Source organism: Peromyscus maniculatus, chromosome 21, assembly GCF_049852395.1.
Source record: "Peromyscus maniculatus bairdii isolate BWxNUB_F1_BW_parent chromosome 21, HU_Pman_BW_mat_3.1, whole genome shotgun sequence".
NCBI classification, from domain to species: Eukaryota; Metazoa; Chordata; class Mammalia; order Rodentia; family Cricetidae; genus Peromyscus; species Peromyscus maniculatus.
The window spans coordinates 12,330,865-12,352,303 of NC_134872.1; the positions used below are offsets into that span (position 1 = coordinate 12,330,865).

At 44.0% G+C, this 21,439-nt stretch overlaps 1 protein-coding gene across 3 annotated transcripts in view; it reads right to left on the reverse strand.

Moving 5' to 3' along the window:
- Positions 1 to 1,302: 1,302 nt before the first annotated feature.
- Positions 1,303 to 21,439, reverse strand: part of Mcm3ap (minichromosome maintenance complex component 3 associated protein) — a 51,318-nt gene continuing 31,181 nt past the window's right edge. For all 3 annotated transcript variants that reach the window (XM_076558612.1, XM_076558613.1, XM_076558611.1), the window contains exons 19-29: positions 19,948 to 20,016; positions 19,734 to 19,868; positions 16,842 to 16,995; positions 13,666 to 13,924; positions 13,356 to 13,453; positions 11,953 to 12,343; positions 11,084 to 11,341; positions 10,038 to 10,167; positions 7,053 to 7,256; positions 5,122 to 5,278; positions 1,303 to 1,589 (exon numbers count right to left, since the gene is read on the reverse strand). In XM_076558612.1, coding sequence (XP_076414727.1) covers positions 1,431 to 1,589; positions 5,122 to 5,278; positions 7,053 to 7,256; positions 10,038 to 10,167; positions 11,084 to 11,341; positions 11,953 to 12,343; positions 13,356 to 13,453; positions 13,666 to 13,924; positions 16,842 to 16,995; positions 19,734 to 19,868; positions 19,948 to 20,016 — 2,014 coding nt within the window. In that variant the 3' untranslated portion in view covers positions 1,303 to 1,430. The remainder of the gene's footprint in view (positions 1,590 to 5,121; positions 5,279 to 7,052; positions 7,257 to 10,037; positions 10,168 to 11,083; positions 11,342 to 11,952; positions 12,344 to 13,355; positions 13,454 to 13,665; positions 13,925 to 16,841; positions 16,996 to 19,733; positions 19,869 to 19,947; positions 20,017 to 21,439) is intronic.

Below are 21,439 nucleotides of genomic sequence, written 5' to 3' on the forward strand. Positions count from 1 at the left end.
CACAGAGATCTGTGCCTCTGCCTCCCGAGTGCTGGGATTAAAGGCGTGCGCCATCACCACCGGGCAACAATAAAAGTTTTAAAGCTGAAAGATGTAGTGTGTGCTTGGGGAAGAGAGAGACTTGCTGGTGGTTTTGATGATGGTGAGAAAAGCTTCCTTCTTAGAGCTTTCTTCCTCAGTGAACTAAACAAGAACCAGGTGTGGTGGCAGGGTCATCATCTGTGCCAGAGGTTTGAAGAGAACCAGAGATATTAAGTACTCTTCTTGAGTATAATATTGGGAGCTATAGGGTGATCATCTGAAAATGTCTAGTGCACAATTTAAGAAAGGTGAACTTCACCAAGTTTATTAATACTTCCTTTCCTTCCTTGAAAATGCCATTTTATGTGAATGGATGTTTTGCATTTATGTAGTGCACCACATGCATGGTGCCTGCAGAGGTCAACAGAGGGTGTCAGATCTCCTGGAACTGGAGTTCCAGATGGTTGGGTGCTGGAAACCAAAACCAGGTCTTCTGCAAGAACAACTGTTCCTTTTTTTTTTTTTTCCTTCTTCTCTCACAAGTGTTCTTAACTACCATCTCTTCAACCTTTTCTACATGTTTTGGTTTTTTTGAGACAGGGTTTCTCTGTGTAACAGCTGTTCTGGGAACTTGCTCTGTAAACCAGGCTAGCCTTGAACTTTGAGATCCACCTGCCTTTGCCTCCTGAGTGCTGGGATTAAAGGTGTGCCCCACCACTGCTGGCTTCCATATGCTATTTTTAAGAGTAAATAAGAGCAGGTCACTTCTGCCTAATATTCTTCCACAACTGAGTCTCATGGCCCTCTGAATATAGTTTGAGCCTGCTGCCCTGTTCCAACTAGTTCCTCTAGACTTTCATCATGCCCTCATGTATACTACACTCTCAAAAAACAATCTGCCTACATTATGTGTACCTATACACATCTTCCAAGATGTATGTATGTATGTATGTATGTATGTATGTATCTTAGTTAGGGGTTCTATTGCTTTGAAGAGACACTATGCGTGTGTGTGTGTGTGTGTGTGTGTGTGTGTATAAAACAATTATAGTAGAATAGGTCATGAATTCCAGAGTGTGCAGGGGGGAGGAGTAGAAATGATGTAAATACAGTATACTTATACATGAAATTCTCAAAATGTGTTTGTATAGAAAACCAGAAAGTTATAAAAACTTCCTTAGAGTATTTCCTGGGGAGTGACAGTCTAATAAGATTAAAAAAAAACCAAATACTATTAAAGACATCACACAGCCTTTCATTCAAAAACTAAGAAGGACCTCAGATGATTCAAATGGTTTATTTGCATAATTAATAATCTCATTTCCAACAGGACATGAAGCATCTGAGCATAACATAATTTGAATAAAAACAAATGATATGAAGAAAACAACACTTCTTGTTTCCGATTGTTAAATGTCCACCATGTCCAGCAGTGCAGAAAGATGGAGCTCAGAGGCAACTTCCTCTTCCCTTGAACTTTGGATCAGCCTTTCCAGGTACTTCAGCCTTCCAGTTAGAGACATGTCCGATGCCTCCGAGAACTGTAATTGCTCTCCTGCACCTGCATTCTAGATGAATAAAAAAGAAGCCAAAAGCAGTTATCTGTGAAGACATTACATCTGATTCATGTTTACATCACTGGAGCCTGTTGGACTCCACAGAACCCCCCCTTGATATCTATCTTACATTTTTCTAGCTTCATCTACTACACATAAAGAGCCAGTATTCTATGGACTGATTGGTGAACCAGGCTCCCACCTTGGGACATTTGTTGATTATACATATAATCAATACCACAGTGAAACATTTGTACATTAAATTTTGTAATGATTTGTCCATTTCTTTAGAGAGAATTAGTCAAAAAGTATAAATAGTGTGTGTGTGTGTGTGTGTGTGTGTGTGTGTGTGTGTGTGTGTGGTGGTGGTGGTGGTGGTGGTGGTGGTGGTGAAAAAGGCTTGAATGTAGTTTGGAATAGCCTCACACTTGCTATGTAGTAGAGGCTGGCCTTGAACTCATGATTTTCCTGCTTCCATCTCCAAAGTACAAGTATACATCACCATGTCTCACAGTAAGTCAAAACGAAGACTACTTTAAAGTATTAACCAAACTTATAAGTGGAAGCAGTATGTTGTCTTAATTTACCAGCCTTCCTTATCAAGAAGCTTCCTAACCCACTCCAGAAACACCTCACCTGTCCCGCAGCATGTATCTTCCATTAAGCTGCTTCTGCTTTCTTAGCCCCCCAAAAAAACATGGAGAGACTTCGGAGCCCAGAAGAACTGGCTTTGAAAAACTATTCTAAGGTGTAATTGACTTCTGTGAGCTTACCTTCTCCATTTATTAATTTTCCCTATGAAGAGTTAAGAGCAGAATTGAGTCTGGTCAATGCCAACGTTCAGCGTTTTGTGGTCCCACAGACAGGAGTTATTATTGTTCCTTTCTGTGCTGGTTGGTTTTAAGCTAATGTTATTATGGAAGACGGGACCTCAACTGAGAAAATGTCCCTTCAAGACTGGTCTACAGGCAAGCCTGTAGGATATTTTCTTATTTAGTGATTGATGGGGGTGGACCCAGCTCATTGTGGGTCCTGAGTTCTATAAGAAAGCAGGCTGAGCAAGCCATGGAAGCAGCCAGGAAGCAGCTTGCTTCCTCCATGGCCTCTGTATCAGGTTCCAGGTTCCTGCCCTGGGTGAGTTCTTACACTGATTTCCTTGGATGATGGACTACAAACTGAAGTGGAAATAAATCCTTTCCTCCCCTACATTGCTTATGGTCATGGTGTTTTATGACTATAAAACTGCAACAGAAACCCTAATTAAGAAATTAGTTACCAGGCCTGGGGATATTGCTGTGACAGATGTGACCTTATAATTTTTGGAGGATTATGGAAATACTCTGGGACTTGGACTAGAAAAGCCTTTGTGTCCGGAGTTTAATGAACTGCTTTGGGAACTTGGAAAATAACCCTGAGAGTAGTGCAGATGAAAGCCTAGCTTGTGAAGCTGGAGAGGGAAGTTCGTGAGTCCCTCAAATACTCTATTAGGGTTGCCTGTATGATAGAGTGAAACCTCTGCTTTGCTGGACAATGGATGCTGGTCAGCTGGGGCTGAAGAATCAGCTGTGATTAAGAAGAGACCAGCTTCATTGAGATGAAATCTTCTGGGAAGTGTTTACTCAGGATCAGCACACAGAAGCTGTGGTCCAGAGGGAGTTGAGGCTGCAATCTCATGTTGGCAGCTGAACTTGGTAGTGTAAGACTCTCCTAGGTCGTACTGTTTAAAGGCATGAAGGGGTCGTGAAGAGCAGCTGAGGCTTGGCACAGTGAGAGGCCAGGGCAGGCCACTGGTGCTCTCAACCACAGTAGAAGGCCCAGGATTGAAGGGGTTATGGTGAGATAAGGCTTGGTACCATGTGGCAGGGCTAGAGCCCCTGAAGAGAGCCCAAGAGAAGTTGTTGGTGAAGGAGCAGCCCGGCTCCAGTGGAGACCCAACCACTGTGGAGATGACCACCAGGGTCAGCAGCAGCTGTGGAGTGGAGCCAGCCTGAGCCTCCGAGACAAGCTGCATGTGCTGTAGACAGCTGTCTAAGCACTTCCAAGGAGCTCAGAAGATTGTGAGTGAACGCCAGAAGTCTGACAGCAACCTTTCACTGTCGGGACTCTGGGTTCACCTGACAATTTTGACTGTGCCCTTATTCTTCCTTCTTGGAATAAGGAGTACATAACTTATTTCCTATTTTATGAGTGCCCATAGTTCAGAGACTCGTAACTTTCAGAGACTGGAATTTTGAAGACTGGATATTTACAGAAACTTTATATATTTTACAGAGATTCTGGGTATTTTAGAGAGTCTTTAGATAGTTTAGAGACAGAACTTTTAAAGGTTTTAAAAATGTTAAAATATTTTTTGTTTGTTTGTTTGTTTTGACACAGGGTTTCTCTGGGTGGTCCTGGCTGTCCTGGGACTCACTCTGTAGACCAGAAATCTACCTGCCTCTGCCTCCTGAGTTCTGGGATTAAAGGTGTATGCTACCACCACCCGGCAAGTGTTTAAATCGTTAAAGACGGTGAGACTTTTGAATGTTGACATGTTACAGTCTGTGATATTAATATTAACATGAAATCTTGGTTGGGGAAATCAAAGAGCAAAGGTCCTACTTGAATAGCAGTAGGTTTGTGTCAAGCTGACAAGTGTCAATTGTGCTGGCTTTATGTCAACTTAGCATAATCTAGCCAATTTTGGAGGAAGGAACCCCCTCCAAATTGAGAAAATGCCTCCATCACATTGGCCCGATGTATATTTTCTTGATTGATGGGGGAAGGCCCAGCTCACTGTGGGTGGTGCCATCCCTGGGCTGGCAGTCCTGGGTACTATAAGCAAGCTGAGCAAACCAGGAGGAACAAGCTGGTGAGCATCATTTGTACACGGCCTGTGCACCAATTCCTATTTCCAGGCTGCTGCCCTGACTGCCTCTGTTGATGAACTGTGATGTGGAAGTGAGATCAGGCCTTTCCTCCCCAAGTTACTTTTGGCCATGGTGTCTTACCAGCTATAGCAAAGTAGCTAAGACCCGCCTTGGTTACTCTCTGTTTAATGCACATCATTAGTACGGTTTTGCTCGGTTCTTTCTTTTGTGTTTCGTTCTTTGTTTCAGTGAATTATGTGGCCAAGTTTGAGCCTGAACTTCTGATCCTCCTGCCTTCAACACTGGCTTTTAGGTAAGCAGTTTATTCAGCACTAGGGAATGAACCCAAGGCTTTCTACATGTTTGGTAAGCACTCCCAACTGAGCTACATTCAGTTTATTGTGTTTAGGTCTACTCTCCATTTATTTCACAGGCAGGAACTCAGAAATAATTGGCTCTCAGTAACACTGGCATATCAAGTTTTAAAGGTCTAACTTCCATGTGTTAATGCATCACATGATGAATCTAACACAGTCTCTCAGTCTTACTGTGTAGCCCTGACTGGCCTGGAACTCACTGTGTAGACCAGGCTGGCCTCAGACTCCTGGAGTTCTGGGATTAAAGGTATGGTCCACTGAGGCTGGCACCCCTCTCAGTCTTTAATTCTGTACATGCCAAGTGCACCCCGTTCTCACCTGAGGACTTCTTGTTGGAGATGTTTTCACCGCAGTCGGAGTTTTGATAGCGTCAGGGGAAGATATGAGTGTCTGAGGAAGGTAGAGAGGAAGGCGAGTTGACTCTGTGAAGGCCTGAGAGTCTTGAGACAACCACTGTTGAAGTTGATCTTCAAACCTGAAACAGTACGAGATCTCAAACTGAGAAACATCAGAGCACAGAAAAGCAAAACCGTAACTACCGCTCATTTTACCTTTATTAAACTTACTGCTCTGTGTGTCCATGTATAGATGTGGATGTGGAGGCCCACATGGAGGTCAGAGGACAACGGTGTGGAATTCTGGGGTTTATTACAAGATTGACAGTATTCAAATACTCGTGAAACTGGATGAAATTATGGAGGAGTGGGTAGGCAAATAAGGAGCAAAGATGAAGTCCAGAGAGTAGGTCTGACTGCTAAAGAAAAACAGGAAAATCCCTGAAGGGGGCTCGAAACAAGGATGAGAAGATAGGATGTGATCACTGACAGGGGTTCAAGTGTGCAGGCTACAAAAGACAAAAGGGGCCGAACAGTGACTAACACAGCTGTTCTGATCGAGTCTCACTGTTAAAGGAGAAGCCCGCAGGGGTGACTAGAGACAAGGAGGCCACATCAGAGAGATGGGTCAGTATGCCTGCAGGTTCGTGAGCTGACATGCATGACTGGGGGGGGGGGGGGGGGGGGGAGATGTCTCAAGAGTCCTGTGGGTTGAGTGCTGGGAGTGGGCTGGAGGTGAATCGCAACCCAGGGGAGAGGCACAGCAGGACACCTAAGTACTCCTCTGCTGGAAGGTGTGGCAGGCAGTGGTGGTGGGAAGACAGCCCTTACCAACTTCTGTTTCTCAGTAAAACTGAGCATCCAGTGAGGACAGAGGAGGGAGGGACAAGAGGAAGGGAGTCAGTTATGCAGAGGAGGGTCTGGACCAGCTCCTGCCCACCTAGTATGAAAAGATCCACTAAAGCCTCAGGCTCCCCAAGGGCCAAAAGGCAGTGGCCAGCCATGGTAGACTAAGCTAAGTAGACCTAGCTACACATATTTCCCTCTAGAAAACTTAACACAGACTTTTAAAATGATAAACAAAGAAGCCAATTTCAAGTGATAAAACCTAGAAACATTCTATTCTATTCTATCTAGAGCATAGTCATCTTTTAAGAGTTTATTGAAAGCCTGGAAGAAGCAGAGGCGAGCTAAGCCACCAGCCAAGGGAAGCCATAGGATATGAAGCTAAATTATTTTCAGAGCTGGGTAGTGGTGACGCACGCCTTTGATCCCAACACCTGGGAGGAAGAGGTACGTGGATCTCTGTGAGTTCGAGGCCAGCCTGGTCTACAGAGCTAGTTCCAGGGCAGCCAGAGCTATACAAACAATCCTGGGGGGGGGGGGAATCAAAAACAAAATTATTTCTAATTATGTAAAGGTGTGTGTGTGTGTGTGTGTGTGTGTGTGTGTGTACATCTGTGAGTATGCATGAGTGCTCAGTGGAGTCAGATCCCATGGAGCTGGAGTTACAGATAGTTATGAGCCATTTGATGTGGGTGTGGATACCAAAACTGGGTCTTCTTCGAGACAGGGTTTCTCTGTGGTGTTTTGGTGCCTGGCCTGGAACTCACAGAGATCCGCCCGGCTCTGCCTCCCGAGTGCTGGGATTAAAGGCGTGCGCCACCACCGCCCGGCTGCAGCAAAGTGCTCTTAACCTCTGAGCCATTCCTTTAGTTCCAAGCTTTTACTTTATAAATGTCTTCTTTCCTTCCTTTTCTTTTCTGAACTAAAGTCTCATCATTACAATAACACTAGCTGGCCCAGCTGCTCCTCTCTACCCCTGGCTGTCTTGACTTCACCAACAGCAGTCAGTCGCCCTGTCCTTCGAGAAGCGGAAGGAAGGGCACACATGCACAGGAAGGGGACACTCACCTCTTGTTCTCTTCCTTCTCCTCCAGCAGAGTGCTGGACAGACACTGTGCCAGCAGCTCTTCTGCAGAAGCTCCGCGCATCAGATCCTCTGTGCTCAGCGCCCCCTCTCGGCCACTCTCTTCATTTTTCTTCCGTTTATGGAGCACGTGAGGCAGTGGAGTAGAAAAACTGCTTGTAGAAGGATGAAAAGACTTCATCCCCGAACTGAAAGCACAAGTGTGGAGTCCTTCTGGTCAAGACAGATGCAAAGCACACAGACACAGCTGGACACGTGTTCCCTCTATGGGCAAAAGCTCAAGATGCATGTACTCTACTGGGTGGTCTATGCCCATGTCAGCCCTGTGCCCGCCCTGGACCTCCCTCAAGTCAGAGAGTACAGCAACAAGATGGCATCTCTGATGCTATGTGCTACACAGGGATTCTCACACACCAAGAGACACTGCTGGCCAGGCACGGTGGCGTGTGCCTTCAATCCCAACACTTGGGAAGCACAGACAGTTCTCTGTGTTCAAAGCCAGCCTGGTCTACATAATGAATTCCAGGCCAGCCAGGGTTACATAGTAAGACTCTGTCTCCAAAAAAAAAAAAAAAAAAACAGTCAAAAGAAAGAAAGACAGAGACTATTGGTTTCACAAGCTGCACTACCTAGAGGCACTGGGCTCTTAGAGCTGTTTCAATCTAGAGCTTTGTTTCTTATACCTGTCTGTCTGTCTCTCTCGTGTGTTCATGTTTTAAGATTTATTTTATGTCTATGTATATTGGCCTGTGTTGAGTTTATGTATACCACAAGCATGCAGGAGCCCATGGAGGCCAGAATAGAGCATCAAATCCCCAAGAACTGGAATTCCAGGTGATTGCAGATTGTTGAATATTATTTTAAGATGCGTTACATTTGTTTATGTTGTAAAACAGTTGTTTAAGATGCAAAGGTGCATTGCATTCTTTGATGTTGCATTTGTTTAACTCTGAAGCTGTGTTACAGTGCCTGTCTGAAACACCTGATTGGTCTAATAAAGAGTTGAACAGCCAATAGCAAGGCAGGAGAAAGGATAGGTGGGGCTGGCAGGCAGAGAGAATAAATAGAAGGAGAAATCTGGGAGAAAAAGATCAAGGAGCAAGGAAAGGAGGAGAGGAGAACATCAGGGGTCAGCCGCCCAGCTACACAGACAGCAACAAAGTAAGAAAAAAGAAAGATATTACAGAAATAGAGAAAGGTAAAAGTCCAGAGGCAAAGATAGATGGGATAATTTAAGAAAAGCTGGCTAGAAATAAACCAAGCTAAGACCAGGCATTCATAAGTAATAATACGTCTCTGTGTGTATTTATTTGGGAGCTGGGCCCCTCAAAGAGTAAAACAACAACTACAGAGGACCGTCATGGGTGCTGGAAATCAAACTTGAGTTCTCCAGAAGAGCAACAAATGCTCTTAACTACTGAGCCGCCTCTCCAGCTCCATATACTAAGGCTATAAGCAGATTTTTTTTTTTTAAGATTTATTTTATCTGTACTCAAACACTCAAGTTTGGCCTATGTACATACGTACGTACGTATGTATATCTGTATGTATGTGTGTGTGTGTGTGTGTGTGTGTGTGTGTGTACACTATATATGTGCCTGGTGCCCAAGGAGTTCGGAAGAGAGCATCAGGTCCCTGGAACTGAAGTTATGGGTGGTTGTGAGCCACCGTATGGGGGCTGGGAATCGAACCTGGGTCCTCTGCAAGAGCAAGTGTTCTTAGCCACTGTTAGTGACCACATGGACAGCACAGGCTGGTTCTGGCTTTCGTGTCTAATGTACTGAAGAACACGATTCTGTTGTTGTTGTTGCTTTTATTTTACTGGGGTGTTTGTTTTGTCAGCTTTATGGTAGGTAGCTGTGGTGGTTAGTTTGAACTGTCAGCTTGAACCAATGCAGACTCCTCTGGGAAGAGAGTCTCAAGAAGGACTGTCTAGAACAAGTTGGTCTGTAGACATGTCTGTGGGGGACTGTCTTGATTCCATCAGAAGCTATGGGAAGACTCAACCCACCATGTGCAGCACCACTCTACTGAAGGAATCAACATGCATGCATTCATTCTTTGCTCCTAACTGTGAATGGCTGCTTCAAGCTCCTGCTTTGACTTCCCCAAGTGATAAACTATAATCTGGAATAGGAAGTTAAGATGACCTCTTTCTTCAAGTTTCTTTGAGTATTTTACCACAGCAATAGAAATGAAAGTAAGTCAGCAGCCTAGCAAGTATCACGGTACACATGAAGACGTCAGAGAACAATTTTGTGGAGTCAGTCCTCTCCTTACAACTTGAAGTGGACACCAGGGTTCAAACTCAGGGTGCCAGGTACAAACAGCAAGTACCTTCACCTGCTGAGCATCTATCTGACCCTGAGTTTAAGTTATGAAGTTCACTTTGGGGGGCCCCGAGATGAGCTAGCAGTTGACAGCACGGGATGCTCTTCCAAAGAACCCAGGTTCTATTCCCAGCACCTGCATGTAGCTTACAACCGTCTGTAGCTTCAGTTCTAGGGAATACAACAGTGGCATGCAAGTGATACATTGCCATACATGTAGGCAAAACATCCATATATACAAAATAAATACAAAATTTAAAAAATGATTTCATCCCTTTCTGAAATGACCACCTGCTTTTCTCTTGTAGCAGCAAATTTTATTAACAGATTTCTACTGCTGAAACTGTTTATCCTGGGGCAAAGGCTACTTGGGAATGCATTTGGTGTCTGTGAACTAGGTTTATGAGATGAGAAACTAGCCTTTTTTTTCTGCCTTCTCCAATTAAGATTGACCTGAGTTCATCTGATAAATGGAGGGAGGTACCTGTAACTGCTCTAAAATGTGTCTATGCTGTGGGAATGCCTTGTGCCCTGCAGAGTTATCAGAACTGGTCCATAACAGGATAGGTTTAGTGTTCTTGATGTGGTACAGTATGGCTTACAACAGTGACAGAAACACACACTGAACATGGACCTCACCGTCTTGGACTCAGCTGTAGTTCCCTCTGTGTCTGCATTCTGGCTTGTTCCCATGACAGCGGAACATTATATTTTCTTAAACAATTTTTGAAAAAATATACACATATCTGACCATCTTCACTCAGCGCCTCTGAGAAAACAGCACAAAAACAGATTTAAAATGTATGTAAATATCCATATATATGTATATTCATGCATGCTTCATTATTCATTCATGCAGACTATGGAAGGGCTAGGAAGAACTCTCAGAGCCAGGGAACCCCTCTAAGTAATAACCTAGGATGCCTATTTCAGGGAATGGAGTTTATGCTCTCCTAGAACCTTTTCAAATTTATTGTTTTTTAATTATTTTAAATTAATTAATTAGATTTAAATTAACTAATTTAAATCTATTGTTTTTTGTTTGTTTTGTTTTTTTCAAGACAGGGTTTCTCTGTGTAGCTCTGGCTGTCCTAGAACTCACTCTATAGACCAGGCTGGCCTTAAACTCAAGAGATCTGACTCCCTCTGCCTCCGAGGTGCTAGAATTAAGATATGTACTACCATGCCTGGCATTGTTTTTGTTTTTTGAGAATGGGTGTCTCTATGTAGTCCTGGATGTCCTATAACTTGCTATGTACACCAGGCTAGCCTCAAACTCACAGAGATCCTCCTGAATGTTGGGATTAAAGACACGGACCACCATGCCCAGTCAAACCTTAGCTCTTCCCTAAGTTAAGTCCCCTGGCAATCACTGCCCTTAAAGAGAAGTGCTGAGGAAAGGGAAGATGGGACACAGGAAAGAGAAAGAGTATCAAGAAAACAACTTTCAGCCAGAGATGGTAATGCATGCCCTTTAATCTCGCTACACAGGAGGCAGAAGCAAGTGGATCTAAGTTCAAAGCCAGCCCAGCCTATCTACTTAGTGAGTTCCTAGCTTGTCAGAGCTACTGAGTGAGACCGTATTTAGAAAAAAAGCAAACACAAACTCAACTCCCTCTTCTGTTAAAATCAGAGCAGGAAAGTCTCATGAAGACCCAGCCCCTATGACACTGAGTGACAACTACCTGCTGTGATGGGGAGCCTGGGAGGTGTCCAGTCACTCAGCTTGTGATTGATGCATAAGGTGATGATGTCATCCCATGGGATCTCAGCAACTGAAGGCCCCGACTCCTGGCCTGGACAGAGGCTCTTGCTCTTCCACTTTTGGTATGTTCTGCACAGCAGGTTCTCCACCTGGGACTGGAGGACAGGCTGCGTCTGGCATGAGCTGGGAATCTGGGAGGTATACTGAATGACCATGGAACACACAGGGAGCCAGGGCGCTGCAGAGAAAGTTACAGGTTTGACCAAGAATCAGTGAACATGAACTATTATTAATGCTCAGTTTCCTTACTAGAGGGCTACTGTGTAGTTAAGAAATATGGAGAATATGTACGTAAGGATCCAAGCTCTGCCAGCTAAATAGTAAGCAGGCTCCCTCTTTCCCAGTGCCATTAAAATAGGAAAGAACACAGGTTTGAGCCAGCCTGGGCTACCTGTGGAGTCTGCATCAAACAGACCACAGGCCTCATCCCCTGGCACAGTCAGGCTTTAAAGGAACATTGACATAAGCCAGCACCTAAGTGCTGTGGCCCTAGCAGCATCAGCAGCTCAGAGCCAGTCACACAAGCCTCATGCATCTCAGCTAGCCCATCTCTTCTGGTGAGTGGGACCTGTGGGACAGGTAGGATAGTCTCAGGACTGTCGTGGAGAAAGGCCAACAGCTCCCACTCCATAAAACCCTGTTCTCTTCTAACCCAGAACCCAAAGGCTGGTGTAGGTGGGTGTGCAGTAGAGGTGGACTGTGAATTTCCCACTGGAACCCACCACCTGGTAGAGTGTCACTAAAACACCAAGGGTAGCCCTCCACTCCTCCCGCAGAGTGGGTACATACCCCCTGCAGGTGGAAGATCCATCTGTGGAAGCTGGAACCCAAGCACGGTTTGCCTCAGCCAAGCTAGATGCTCTGGTGAGTTCCAGTGCAGATGAGGAAGCAGCTGGCTGCCCCCCACCTCGGCAAACTCCGTGACAGGCCAGGAGATGTCACAGAGCTGCTCAGAGGACACCACAGAGGCCAGGAACTGCAGCACACTATTGAACAGATCAATGATGGTGCTAGGCTCTTGGGAGGCCAGGCCACCCAGGCGCCTCTCTCTTCTGTCGTGGAAAAAGCGACCACTGAACTCACGGCTGATGCCATCCTCAACATACTGAGTAAGGGTCTGGCAGCAAAGGTCTAGGGCTTGAGGGCATCGGGAGACCAACCACTGGACTGCTCCAGAAACCTGAGGAACAAGACAATCGGGGGAGATAGTCAAACAGTTTTCTAAAGGGGCTTAGCCTTCTTCCCATGGCTGTAGAAGAAAAGTATCACAAGAGCAAAATCTCAGCCACTGCAGAGAAGGGGCACAAGCCCTCTCTGCACTTGAGTTTGGATTTCTAGAGCCCTGGAGATACGCCTCACAGAGGTACCAAAGAGGAGTCCCATGAGTAGTATCCAGCTGGTAAGTAGAGGCTGCAGAGCCCTCCTGGAAGGACCTAGGACCTCACCAGGTCTTCCTTCACCCACTGAAGCAGAGCCACACTGCCTTATTCCTAGAATTAGCAGCTTCTCTGAATTCCAGGATGCTTCACAACTTGCAGTTAGCTCTTCCTGTAGTACTTGGTTTGGTTTTGTTTTCATATAGTGCTGGAGATAAAACCTTGGACCTTTTAGATGGCAAGTGGGTGTTGTACCACTGAGCTACATCCTCAGGCCATATAGTTAGTTTTACTAATCCCTATACTTCTTTTCCTAAATAATTTTCCGCAGACCTTTTTAGGAAATCTCAAGTAATATTATTTCTTTATATTTTCTAAGAGCAATCACTCTAAAAAAAATTAGATAAATATGACATTCAGATATAAGACATTTTAAATTCATAAAAGCAAAGTCAAAAAACTTATGTGAGCAATTTAATATATTATTTGAAAGCATAACTATGGGCATTTTTTAAATTTTATTTTTATTCCTGCCTGTATCTTTAGAAAGGTATATGTATGTATAAAATATGCAATTAAAATAGAAATTCCTAATATAAGCTGGATATGATGGTACATGCCTATAATCCCAACAGAAGAACAGGCAGAATGATCAGCTCTAGATGACCCTGGCTACCTAGTAAATTTGGGGCTAGTCTGCCCTACATGATACTGTCTCAAAAACCAACCAACCAAACCACCTATATAAAATTCAAGATAGATCAGAAGAGGGAAAAGTAAGTAAGCCAATAGACCTTTAAAATGATGGAACTTTACCTTCACTGTGCCTTGTAAATCATTAACAGAGTCAGGAATCTCAACAACAATATAATCTGAAATCAGCTTAGCTGAAACCAGATCCTGTAACATCAGACCTTTAAGAGAAAAAGAGGAAGGTCCCATGTAATAACACTCACTTGCATCTGTGACACATCCCAGGGCTAGTCTTGGCCCACCACGCAGTGGACAGACCAAATTAGGTTCTAGTCTCAAAGGTTCCCAGCCCTGTACTGCCTGCCATCCATCAAACTCAAGCTCCACCCACTTATTGAAAATGAACACCATGAATGAGACTTCTTTCACAAACCATCCTCTACTTCCTTCCCCATGGAGTCTCCTTTGGAGCTGGGCACGAGAACCACCAGTGGAAGTGCAGGCTGGAAGGGCTTGGCCTGGAGGAGCTGCTTGAGCTGCAGCAGAGCCGACAGCCAGTACAGATCCTCCTCTGCTACGTCCTCACTCTTCACTCTGGGAGGAAGCAGCAGCATGAGCCCACTGGCTCCCAACAGGTCCTTCCGTTTCTTCACAGCATCAAGGACACTGTCACTAAGGGTGCCATGGGCCACCTGCAACGGAATCAAAGACATCAGGATGACTGTACCAGAGAACAAGACATAGCAAGAACAACTAAAGTGTTCCATTCACCATGCATTCACTGCGCCCTGAGAATCCTTCAAAGACAAAGCTGGGCCAGGGATGGTGGCCTTTAATCCCAGCACTCAGGAGGCAGAGGCAGGCAGGATCCCTGTGAGTTCGAGGTCAGCCTGATCTACACAGTGAATTCTACATAAAGAAACCCTGCCTCAAAAAAAAAAAAAAAAAGACACAGCTGGGCCAGCCCCCCATGAGACCACGAAACTGCCTAGTCAACAGATAGAAAAGCCTCCAGCTACATTTATGTTTGACCACCTAACTGTAATCTTAACAAGTCTGAACAAGTATAAAGAGGTTCAATCCGTAATGAAACAAGCCTGCAGCAGACAAGAAATTCAGGCATATGTCTTAACAGCACTGAGGAAATGGGACCAATCTCTGGATAAATGATGCAGAGGAAGCCACGACAAGGCTACAGGGGTACTGGTCACCTCTGACCCTGACACTGCTAGCTGAGTACTAGCACCTTCATTGGGGAGGAATGGAATGAGGTTTTTCTAGAAACTGAATAGCTCACAGAATAGATACCCAGATCCAGACATCTGGGAATCCCCCTATGAAGGTCTGCTTGCCATTCAGTGACCATCTACTCCTACACAAACAGAGCTTCTGGCAACTTTTAAGGGCCCTGTTCAGGTTCAGCCAGCCAGCTTCAGCTAAGATGTCTGAAGAAAGCTTCCAATATAAAAGAGACCCAGAGCAGACAGCTGAAGCTCTTAACATCTAGATCCTTAGACTCAAAAGCACTAGACCCCTCCAGAAATAAGGGGATACATCTGGTGAATGTGCCTTACCAAGACTATCTTTCAGAATACAGTATATAGACACAAGACAGACACAGGGTAGAAAGAATAAGATGTTCAGAGGATTGGGCTGGGGAGATGGCTCAGTAGTTAAGAACACTGGCTACACTTCCAGAGGACCCAGGTTCAATCCCCAGCACCCACATGGCAGCTCACAACCGTCTGTAACTCCATTTCCAGGAAATCTGACATCCTCATACAGACATACATGCAGGCAAAACACCAATGCACATAAAATAAAAATAAATAAGTTTTTTTTTTTTATAAAAAGATGTTCAGAGGATCAATTCATGTCGTTCAACATCTGTCTAATAAAAAGGTAAAGGAAAGAAGAGCAGGCATCATGAGGGACTATTAGGGAAGAGGAAGGGAGTCAAATGGGGCAAATATAAATAGTACAATGATATCTACATACAGAACGTTAAAATGACACCTATCATTTTTTACTGCAACTTAAAAAGCAAAACAAACACAAAACCCCACAAAATTGGCCCAGAAGTAAAATGAGTCTCCACGTCAGGAGACTACATGCCTAAAACTGGCTATAATCAGAGCTGCTACTCAGGGGAGCTGAGGCAATGAGACCACAAGTTCACGGCAGCTCCGAAAACTCACTAAGACCCCTAAGACCTACAAACTCCTTAGAAAGGCCTGCGTGTGCAGCTCAGAGGCAGAGCACTTTCCTAGCATGCATGCGGCTCCGGGTTCATTTCCACCACTGCCCAAAAATGAAGTCTCCAACCTCAAGGACCTGCTAAGCTCACACAATGAATGAGGGAATCTGGCACACTTGGCACTTCAGAGCCAGTTTTCAGAACCCCGGGGACAGAAAGAAAAGGTTCCCAAGGACAATCACAACATCAGGGGTGGATACTAACAAGAAGTGAAATAATTTTCTACTTACAATTCTACAAACCTAGCTGAGCAACAATAGAAAAGGAGAGGATAAACTAAGTGTATTTTCAGAGAGGAAAGGAATCAGAAAACTTCCCTCCTACATACCCTTTCCTCAGAAGCAGCTAGAGGACACATACTGTCAGGCAAGGGACTAAACCAAGAAACGGTATTGCTACTGCTGCCAACACCAACAGCAGACAGGCCCCAGGTGTCTGCCAGGCGTTGCTCTAAGCACGCTATATGCACAGAGTTACTTCAAACTCAAGGGCCTGATGAGCAGAGCCACAGCAGAGGAAGTACACAGTGCTGGGAAATTTAACTATTTCTCTCGGTAAAACAGCACAGTGAGAATACTGTGTCTAAGTGGCATAGGGATACTAAGACGCTTCTCGAGATGAAAGAGCCAGAAGCAGAGTAACAGGGATAAGTGCTCACTCAAGAAAATGGCTCTAAGGCATGCTATTTGGACAGAGGTGACACCTTGAGTCAAGCAAAAAATAAAATACAAAGTTATAATATAGCTTGTATCATGTTCTCAAGGAGGTCTGTGGTAGCCAGGGCTCCATGCTGTAGTCTGAATCTTGATGCCCCTCAGAAGCCCATGAATTTAAAGCTTTGGTCTCCAGCCTAGCACTAGTGGGGGATGATGGAGTCCTGAAGAATTGGGGTCTGGTGGAGATTCTAGGTCACTGGACACATGTCAGCCTCCCTCTCTTCTCTTCTGTTTCTTGGCTGTCAAGTATACGGTCTTGCTTCTGCTGTGTGCCCCCATCCACCCTGCTACCATGATGTGCTTCCTCAAAAGAGCAACAAGATCAGTCAGAGACTGAGACCTTCAATACTACCAGCAAAAGCCAACTTCCTCTCTTAAAAAACTGGCCATCTCAGATATTTCTAAGTGACAGAAAATGAATATTCTGCTCTCTTAGAATATAAACTAAAACCTTACACAAATGGATGGCTATGGAATATTATCAAGTGTAAAGGAAAACAGATAATGGCATTTGCTCGATCTTCTCAAAGTCATTTAAAACCACTTTTGAGAAAAAAACAGTAATTTATAATTCTGTACTGTCTGAGTAAAGGAATGAAATCATGATGATAAGTACATGAAGTGACAGTCACTCACCTTTATACACACATTGACAGAAACTGTTTGGTCCCCTTTACTACTGAATGCATTAAAAACTGTGAGTGTCTGGATATCACCAGCATTATCATGTGTATTATCCACCAGGCTGTCATCTCCTGTGAACTTGACCTTTAACCAATTTTCCAGTATTCTGTAGATAAAAGAAAATACCATTTGAATGAAAGTGTAATTCTAAAATAAACTACAGAAATCTTCAGGGAAACAAGAAAAATACTATATGGATACAGAGTGAGACATCAAATCTTGCAGTGAAGCTGACCTGGAAAAAACAGGTTTTACTTTAAAATGGAGTTAGGACCTCTACTGAGTTGTCTGAGTAAGTGGAAAGACACCATGCAACTAGCTTGTTCTAGGGTGATTTAAAATGGTGAACCAAAAGGGAAAGGACCTGAGCAATTGAAACCACCCCTGGAGTTAAGTACCCACTGCAGCCAAGTGTGGTGGTGCAGCCTTTAATCCCAGCACTTTGGAGGCAGAGGCAGGCAGATCTCTGTGAGTTTGGGGCCAGCCTTGTCTACAGAGTGAGTTCTAGGCCAGTCAGGGTACATACATAGCGAGAACTTGCCTCAAAAGACCAACAACAACAATGAAAAACTATTGTACAGAATCAGACTTCTCACAATGGGCCTGCGATACAGCTCAGTAGATAAAGTCACTTGCTGCCAAACCTTGTCAACCTGAGTTCAATCCCTAGAACCTAAATGTTGTAAGGTAGTGTTTCTCAACCTGTGGGTCACAACCTCTTTGGAACCAAATGACCCTTTCATAGGGGTCATCTAAGACCATCTGCGTATCAGATATTTACATTACGATTCATAACAGTAGCAAAATTACAGTTATGAAGTAGCAACAGAAATAATTTTATGGTTGGAGGGGGGTCACAACATGAGGAAGTGTGTTAAAGGATTACAGAGTTAAAAAGGTTGAGAACCACTGTGTAAGGAGAGACCAGGTTCCTGCAAGTTTGTCCTCTGATGTCCACATGTGCCCTGTGGCACACAGGTGCACAAACAAAACAAACGAACAAAATATTCTTCAGGGCCAGAGAGACGGCTCAGCGGTTAAGAGACGGCTGCTCTTCCAGAGGTCCTGAGTTCAATTCCCAGCAAACACAAGGCAGCTCACTCCAGTTCCAGGGAACCCAGTGCCGCCTTCTTCTGGTCCCTGTGGGCACGGCAAGCACACGGTGCACATACACACATGCTGGCAGAATACCTACACACACATAGTTAAAAAAAAGTCTCATGCCTGAGTCTTTAAGAATTGCTAGCCGGGGGGCTGGAGAGATGGCTCAGAGGTTAAGAGCACCGACTGCTCTTCCAGAGGTCCTGAGTTCAATTCCCAGCACCCACATGGTGGCTCACAACCATCTGTAATGAGATCTGGCACCCTCTTCTGTATACATAATAAATAAATAAATCTTTAAAAAAAAAAAAAAAAAAAAAAGAATTGCTAGCCGGGTGGTGGTGGTGCACGCCTTTAATCCCAGCACTCGGGAGGCAGAGCCAGGCGGATCTCTGTGAGTTCGAGGCCAGCCTGGGCTACCAAGTGAGTTCCAGGAAAGGCGCAAAGCTACACAGAGAAACCCTGTCTCGAAAAACAAAAAAAACAAAAAAAACAAAAAAAAAAGAATTGCTACATGATACATATTTCCTCAGGAACTCAGCAAACAGGGTGATTGTTATTTTAAAAAATGTATCATTCAATTACTTTTAACATAGGTTTTATAGTTAGAGAAAAAAAATGTTCTAGAATAAGATAAAGATGATAGTTGTAAAGCCCCATGAATAAAAATCACTGTGAATAAAGTTTATAACATGTGAGTTACATTTCAATATAGCTATTAGAATAAAAATAACTTAACCTGTAGCTGGAGGGTTTCTGTTCTGTTTGGGAACTGTGTATGTGAGTATGTCCACACTGACATATATATCGTGTATACATGCATGTGAAGAGCCAAAGTCAACCTTGGCTATCACTCCTCAGGGTCTTCCCACATGACCTTGGACCTTGTTTGAGACAGGGTTTTTCAACATGGGCTGGGGTAACCGGCTAGTGAGCCCCAGGAAACTGCCTGTCGCCACCTTTCAGTGCTGGGATTATAAGAGTGTGGCTACTACACTTTTTTACATGAGGTCTGGTGCCCAAACTCAGGTACTCATGCCCTCACATTTCAGTTCAGGTTTCTCCACAGCCTCTATTTGGTATTTTTCAGAGACAGGTCTCTTAACTCTCACCCAGGCTAACTTCAAACTCATGGCAATTCTCTTCTGTCAGCCTTCAAAGTGGTGGGATTACAGGTATAAGCCACTCTATACCAGCATCATAGATGCCTTAAGATTATAATTTCTGGAAGTTATTTGATTATAGAAAATAGTATCATGTCTGGGCAGTGGTAGCGAGGCCAGCCTGGTCTACAAAGCAAGTTCCAAGACAGCCAGAACTACACAGAGAAACTCTGTCTCGAAAATCCAAAAAGAAAAAGAAAAAAGAAAATATATATCATTTTTCAATTTCTTAAAATGTCAAACATTTTTTCCTAAGATGAAACAGATAAAGTATGACAGACAAAGTACAGACTAATTCCTTCCAAAATCTTAAATAAAGTAGATAAGAATCAGGATACCATGCCATGGATTTAAATAATCCTCAACTCTTAAAGCTTTGGGACTAAGTCTATATATGGAATAATGACAAAAACCTAAATATCATGAGCAAAACAGACTAAAACATAAACCTTTAGTGTCCATACATACAATGAGACAAACAGCCCCACCAAGAACCACAATTCTGCCTGTCTACAACTCTCAATAGAGAAGTCCTTCTCCATACTAGCATCCAAACTCTCCACTTAGAAAACTTCCTGACCTGCCAGGACTCTCTGCTGTCTGCTCTTCTCCATCAGGCAACACCAGCACCAGTTTCCAAAATATTCGATCATGTTTCACAGGGAGGTGCTCAGCCACAAAGGACGATAGGTCCAGAGGTGCCCATGCAGCATTACTGGAAGAAACAGATCACAGTGAGTAAGCTACTACACAGTCCTCAAGCAGGAACAATACAAACAGTGAGAACAACAGACCTCAGAAGCTGCTGGTGGAAGTGCTGAACCTTCATTTGGTGAGTTGTCTTGTTTCTAAGCCGCCTCAACCTACAAAGAATAAAAAAACAAAGATACCAGGACAAGACAGGCTATTTCAACCCACAGGAAGAAATCAGTAGTGTTTACTTCTCCCAATACCAGGAATAGATTACATCTTTTTGAGTCATTGGCCAAAGGGATCCCATAGGCCTCCCTCAAACATTATAGGATACTGCCAATGCTATTGGTTGCCCCCACAAACCTGATGGTAAGACCCTACTGCTAAAGACACCACATACTTTTCAAACATGGAGAAACGGAGCTGGTGCTCAACTTGAAACTTCACCCCTACTGATTAGTAAAATAGTGCTGGAAGGTACTATATAAACTACAGGGGGAGAAAAAGCAATCACCAATCTTAACAAGCTATGAACTCTGTGGCTCCAAGGGCAACCTGCCTGTAAGATACACCCAGGGCACAATAGTGGTGCAAATGTAGTGGCTGTAACCAATACTTTCTGCTTGGATTTAAAGCCTGCTCCATGAGATGGAACCCATAGCTGGCACAATTAATGAGGCTAAGAATCTGAGACTACAGAGGTCATAGGCCCTTGGGGAACATCTACTATTATTATTCTATAAAATGAATATAGGAATAAAGTGATTACTAATGACATACTGCTATCCCCATAGATCAGTCCATCAATTGGTCCTCATCAGAGAAGCTTTCTTCTAGCAGTAGGTAGTAATTCATAGAGACCCACAACTGGACAATAAGCAGAGAGTGAGAGACTGGAACCCTCAGCTCTAAATGGGATGTCTCCATCAATTTCCTCCCCTCAAGGCTCAAGAATCTATATGCAACAGGAGGTGAGAAGACTGTTAAGAGACCAGAGGTCATGAATAACTCTGAGAAAACAGCAATTCTCAGGCATGAACAGGACTGATTGCAAATATAAACTCTTATAGACTGTAACAGCATGCACAGGACCTACACAAGTTGAAGCCAGATAAAATGCCAGCATGGAGAAATGGAAGTGAGCAAAAAAATCAAGAGGCTATTTGTAATTTATAGCTAGTGGGAGAGGGAAAATCGGTTTTCTCCAATGGAGTGACACTGTAAATCAACCATACTCCAGGGCAGGCCTCATGGTCAGGAGTAGTTGACCATAGAAAACAGACTTCATGGGTTTTACTTTGTTATTGTTATCTTTTGTTTTGTTTTTGTTTTTTGTTTTTTTTTTTTTTGTTTTTTTTGGTTTTTCGAGACAGGGTTTCTCTGTGTAGCTTTGTGCCTTTCCTGGAACTCACTTGGTAGCCCAAGTTGGCCTCGAACTCACAGAGATCCGCCTGGCTCTGCCTCCCAAGTGCTGGGATTAAAGGCGTGCGCCACCACCGCCCGGCCTTTTGTTTTGTTTTTAAGAAAAAGAAAGAACATGAAGTTGGGTGGGTGGAATCAGGGAGAAGTGAGGAGAGGGGAAAGAATACAATC